General features: G+C 32.7%; 1 protein-coding gene across 2 annotated transcripts; it reads right to left on the bottom strand.

Moving 5' to 3' along the window:
- Window positions 1-586: 586 nt before the first annotated feature.
- LOC142556096 (proteasome subunit beta type-4-like) lies at window positions 587-4,261 on the bottom strand. 2 transcript variants are annotated; one of them, XM_075667346.1, is made up of 7 exons: window positions 4,116-4,261; window positions 3,961-4,025; window positions 3,380-3,456; window positions 1,940-2,069; window positions 1,657-1,816; window positions 1,365-1,550; window positions 587-910 (listed from the first exon to the last, which is right to left on the bottom strand). In XM_075667346.1, the coding sequence occupies exons 1-7, from the start codon at window positions 4,125-4,127 to the stop codon at window positions 797-799; spliced, it is 744 nt and encodes a 247-aa protein (XP_075523461.1). In that variant the 5' UTR covers window positions 4,128-4,261; the 3' UTR covers window positions 587-796. The 2 variants fall into 2 exon arrangements, with proteins under 2 accessions (XP_075523461.1, XP_075523460.1); XM_075667345.1 differs by having other exon boundaries at window positions 3,961-4,034; window positions 4,116-4,215.
- Between the last annotated feature and the right edge of the window lie 1,739 nt (window positions 4,262-6,000).

Here is a 6,000-nt window from a genome sequence, read left to right as displayed (position 1 = left end):
TTGAACATATTTATATTTGCAATAGGAGATTCAAATCAGTTGAATCTTTTTCTCGAGATTCGACCTAAAACTTTCGGATAAAAATTATATCTTAATTAATGGGATATAAATCGATCGAGAGATTGTCTTGGTCTAAGTGTGTTGTACAATATACGATATATCTAGAGTAACACGTATATTATATTTTAATATAACATGGAATTCCAAAATAAAAATATACTCTAGATATGACATAGACTCAGTGAACCGGACTACACTCAAGCAAATTGAAGAAAATATGCACAAAGAATAATAACAAAAAACCAGTCAGATTAAATAAACTCCAACATTGCAGTAGCAAAATGAATATTTAAAACCACCCAACTTATACTGATCAGAATAAAATTTGCTTTGTACTCCTCGATAATTTGTTGAACTTGTTTATTTTTACATCATATAATCTCTACTGCATTTTACATCATGTAAAATGACAAGGAACTCGCTACTGCAATATACATCATGAGAAATAATGAGGTTGGTTGAAAAGGGAAACATGGTCGGAAAAATTGGAAAACAAAAAAACTTGCCCGAGTTTATGAAAGCATGATTTAAGGGACAGGAATGAATGATTCTTTGATTGAAATATTGCACATGGATTCGAAATTCGGGTAGCTGATATGAATTAGTTGCAGACCAAGGGTTGCAACTAAAACATACATACAAAATTACATATTTAAAATGTATCCAGCCAAATTCGAACCAAAAAAACCTGAAAAACATTTAGCAAATGCAAAACACAGTTTATAACTTGATCCTCCTACCATGATCCCTCGGCACCAATAGTTGGATTCTGGAAAGCAGAGAAATTCCAATAAGTCTTCAACGAGTATGGCGGAAAAGTTGCAACTCCTTCCTCTGTAATCTTTGATATCTGTGGAGTAATATTAATTGTCACTGAAAAAGTATGACAGTTAATCCCCAACAACCAAAAAACTGTAATCCATGCATTCCACTCCAGCACTATTTAACGTGGGGATAGATTCAGCTATTTGGAAATAGATGATCATACATACGGTAAATAAAAGGACGTCAGGTATGCTCAAAATAATCCCCGACTCTTTCAGTTCTAATGAAATTTGCTCAAGGACCTCCAGTCCACACATAAGTATCATGCAAGATCCACATATGATTGCATAAGTTCAACAAACCATCTACAAAATTCTGATAAATTACATAATCTTAAAACTAGTCCTCGGTGCTTCATTTCAAGCAACGAGTAGTGGGCCCCAGAAAGAACAAAAATAAAGGAACGTCAACAGAGTATCAAAATATCTTATATAACCAAATAGTAGTTTCAGGTATATTTCACGCCCGATAAATCGAACCTGAATCTTGTTAACAGCTGATCGGTCACGATACAGTAGCACACGCATGCATTTCTCCAGTAACTTCACACCCTCTTCAAAAGTCAAATTCTCATGCCATTCATCACGTAAAAGAGGGCGTGCTAGGTGATTACCGAATCCAGTCGCGACATGGTTGTCCTCATAATGTACACCTATCATACTAACCTGAATGCATTCAAAAAATAATGAACCTGTGCGCTCGACATGACAAAATAGAGGGGGGGGGGGGGGGGGAGTAATAAAAATATCAAAAAGGAAAAAGAAAAACTACCGTTCCAAGATACTTCTGCCCATTTTTAACCCCACCAAGCACAAGTGAATTCCACAATGGATTGAACTTATTACGGCGATTGTACATTACTCTTGTTAGATAATTATGCACCTCTTTTGGGCCCAAGGAGTTCCCATCATCCCACATGTTATCATACAAGCTACATTCGCAGAGCAAGCAAAAGAAAGAGTAAAAAATGTACCGCAACACGCGAATAATTGTCTTAGAAAAAATAAGCCATGTGAAAATTAAATTACCACTATTAAATATCATACACACTTACATAAGCTCGTCAAGATAGCGCATTATCTCCTGAAAATCGCTGATCTCACCACTAGCTCCTATGATAGAATGTTTCCCAACCGCCTTCAATCGCTCCACGCCTTTGTACCGAAGCGTAGATCCGTAGGAACCTATTAATGAACGTGTTAGGAGACTAGCGTGAACAAAGCATAACAGAATTGTATATGAGGCATCAATGCGTCAAAAAATACATACATTCAACCATAGTTATTTAGGGCGCAAGACGCACTAAAGCACTAGGGTACTCCCGAGCCTGGGCGTAAGGCGAAGCACGCGCTTTATCTAAGTAAAGCGCATTTATCATAAATTTTAAAATTCAACATATATGAAATGATTTATACTATAATATCAAATAAATTAAATATATTTCACAAAAACAACAAACACTATAAATAAAAATTCATTAATAGATAATATGACGTAAATCATACACATAAAAAACTTCTGTAATGGAAAGAAACTGGAACTTCTGGAATTGAACGAAATTGAAAGCAGTAAGCTGTAAAAACAATTGGAAAAAGAAAATAAGGGCAGCCTATTGCCTTAATTGAATCGCTAGAAATTGAGAACCGAAATTGTAGTTTTGGCCTTTTGGGGTCGAGGGAGCTGAAAAGTTGCTGCTCATCGTTAAAATTTACATGAATATAGGGTTTTTTTATCATTAAATAGCTACGGGCTTTGGTAATTGAGCTTCAAATTTGGTTGGGCTTGAGTTAAATTTTATTTATGTACAAGATTTGCAGACCACTTCATGAGGCGCTAGCCTTTGCGCCTCACCCAGGCCTTGCGCTTGGGCATAGGCGCGCGCTTGGGTAATTACCAAGGCGCAATGGGGGCACCTATCGCCTAGGCGCATCCAGGCTCTCGTTTTTAACAACTATGCGTTCAACAAACTTGTGAAGCTAATTCAAGATCAAGAGGCGATGTTTCCATGAAAACAGTACATGGTAAACACGACATTTGGGACTACTACTAGTAGTAAGAAATCCATTCATGATAAATGGCAACCGTCTGAGATCAAGATTTTCAGAAATAGGTGAAAAATTGCAACAATATTAGTGTTCAGAGCAAATATGCAACAGGAGTTCAATGTGCCAGACATAAAATGAAGATGTCAGAATTAATCAAAGAAGAATAGGACTAGGTTAACGTGTCGAGAATACGTCTACAAAAAAAATACTTGATTGAAAGCTTGAGCAATTGCTCATGTTGACATCCAAGATTTAAACCTTTGATATCCATCTTTCAAGTATTAGAACTCTAGTATATACTGTAGGATGGAGTTTTAGCCTGGAAATCTGTACAAAAAAAGGCAGACCTTGGTAAAATTGGCACCAAGCTTGACCAAGCAATTCATTAATCGACACATATGTTTAGATGGTAATAGAGCATAAAGAAAGAGGCAGATTCAGGATCCAACCTCCCATATCAGCGGCCAAAAGAATACCATCTTTGTACTTGAGACCAACCACTGAGGTCCCCGTCACATATGGATACCTACGCCAAAAAACACAACACAGACGCATATCTGTGAAAACCAATCATTCTTAATTAATCGTTTATAATAAAATTAGAAAACAACTCAAATCTGAGCTAAATTCGAGAATATCTAATTCCACAACAAAAAGTTCAGAAACTCTATACTCTGGCAGCTGAGAGCTAGGACTCAGTTCGCTTTTCAAAATACCTTATCTTGCTATCATTGCATCATTCATAAAATATTAAAGACAACAAACACGGAAAATTTTCAAAATATATAGCTCGAATTCAAAAACCAAACTACTAAACAAAAAAACTGCAGATAATAAGAATTTAATGAACTTCCAGAAAATTCTTACACACTACACACTGGAAAAAACTAAGTTCAAAACGATAAAATCCCGACCAAAGAGCACCTTACACACTGGCAGCCAAAACTCTGGGTTCTTAACCATGGATCAAAATTAAAGTATCACATGCTCATAAGTAGATTCGATGCATTAAAAGATGCAGAAATCATACAGAGTTCTCTGAGAATCACTTTCCGAGCCGAGCAAACAGTTCATTGCTGGATTTGAATCGACCAACTGAAAGCATTAAACCCCAAAAAAATATATAAATACGAGATCGCACAAACCGAATTTAACTCAATGCTACGTAATACAAGATGAACTTACATGGGTTGCCATGATTTGCGCTGCGATCTTGATGCTACGAACGAAATGCAGTTGAAAAAATATTGAATTCTAGCTTAGGTTTGTTTATCACGATGGATCCTTGATCACTTGAACATCGGGTTTCCAAGAAAACATTATTGGGCCTCTTTCGGATTTAGGGCAATTGAAGGCTTTGGATGCGGCCCATTTTATTTATATCCATACAAATTGAGCCCAATATGTTACATTGGTGTTAGAGGTATCGATATCAACTAAATACGGATTAATAATGTCATTATTATTAACAGTTGAATATTCTATATATATTAGATATATGATTATCTTGATATATAGTTTTATTTGTATCTAATTTAACTATGTATATACACAAATATCCTCAATAAATTAAAATATATACAAATATAAATAATAAAATTAATCGAAACGCTATTAAAGTAGTAAAAATTGTTTAGCTAAATTTTATTTGAATGATGTTTACGTAATTTATATATTTTTTTTTACTTATTCTTACGAGTATTTATTTAAACAATTCATTGTTATATACTATATTTATTTTGTATCTTGATACTTTACATTTTTTGAATTATTTTGCCAATAGAATGTTATTTAATTTTAAATTTTATCTTGTTCATATCGTAAGGATTATAACATAATTTTTAAAAAAAAAAAATCAATGAAGAACATTTACATTTTCACACAAACTCTTATGAGAATGTCTTACGTATTAATTTTGTGAAACGGATATCCAACTCATTAAAATTTTTATTTTTTTTTTCTAGAAAAATTATTTTTTCTGCTTTATGTATCGTCACACAAGAAACTTTGAAATTTTTAATATTCGTCATCCCCGTTTAGAAATCATGGATATGCCCGTGGATCCGTTCGCATTCGAATAAATATTAAAAAAACACACTATGATTATATTATATTATTTATATTATGAAAAGGTGCAAGAGGATCAATTTTTTATCGATAAAGATGATTTTATAAATTTGAACATTTAATTTATTAGTAACTCTAATATGATGGTAGATTTAAAATGACACTTATCATTGGATATATAAAAAACCATTATTATTTGAATGAATGTTTGTTAGATACATTTTAAAATGGTCTCTTTCTAATCTATGTGGATATAATAATATGATATGTGTTTTAAATAAAGTAGATCTCTTGTGAGACAGGTTCACGAATCTTTATATGTGAGATGGATCAACCCTACCGATATTCACAATAAAAAGTAATACTCTTAGCATAAAAAGTAATATTTTTTCATGGATGATTCAAATAAGAGATTCGTATCACAAAATACGACCTGTAGACTGTCCCACACAAGTTTTTGTCTTTTAAATATCACACAAATTTTTATGGGAATGTCTCACAAGTTAATTTTGTTAGACGAATCTCATATTTGTCATCTCTAAAAAAATTATTTTTTATGAAAAAAATATTATTTATTATTGTAAATATAGATATAGTTAATCTATCTCACGATAAAGACATGTAAAACCGATAAACCTATTAAATATATACGACCCATTTAAGTTCGATAAGTTTTGTACACGCAATTAAGAAAATAAATAAATTGATCAGGCTACACAAGTCAACAGGATAATCTAAAATCTAAATGTGAAGAAATAAATTCCTGAATTTGATAATTAATAAGTTGAGCCCTATTGACCATCCATCCGGCTATGTGTATCTATACTTTATATTATACTACCTATTTTGCACACACGATACGTGTGTGTACAGTTTTTTTTATAATTATCTACATACTAAAGTGAAATTTGACAAATTATCGAGAGACTAAAATGCTATTTGAATTAAAAAAAATAAAAAAAATGTTTTCTGTATTTAAAAAAATAAAAACAAAAATGTAATT

Source organism: Primulina tabacum, chromosome 9 (genome assembly GCF_025594145.1).
Source record: "Primulina tabacum isolate GXHZ01 chromosome 9, ASM2559414v2, whole genome shotgun sequence".
Classification (NCBI taxonomy): Eukaryota; Viridiplantae; Streptophyta; class Magnoliopsida; order Lamiales; family Gesneriaceae; genus Primulina; species Primulina tabacum.
The sequence above is the reverse complement of the archived record's forward strand: the minus strand, read 5'-3'. Positions and strand labels throughout refer to the sequence as shown.

Bases quoted from the DNA above. Each gene is read 5' to 3' on its own strand.
- LOC142556096 (XM_075667345.1), bottom strand. The intron at 2,070-3,379 runs GTTGGATCCTGA...GTTCATTAATAG, and splicing joins TTTGGCCGCTGATATGGGAG to GTTCCTACGGATCTACGCTT. The intron at 911-1,364 runs GTTCGATTTATC...ATTACTCCACAG, and splicing joins CAGCTGTTAACAAGATTCAG to ATATCAAAGATTACAGAGGA.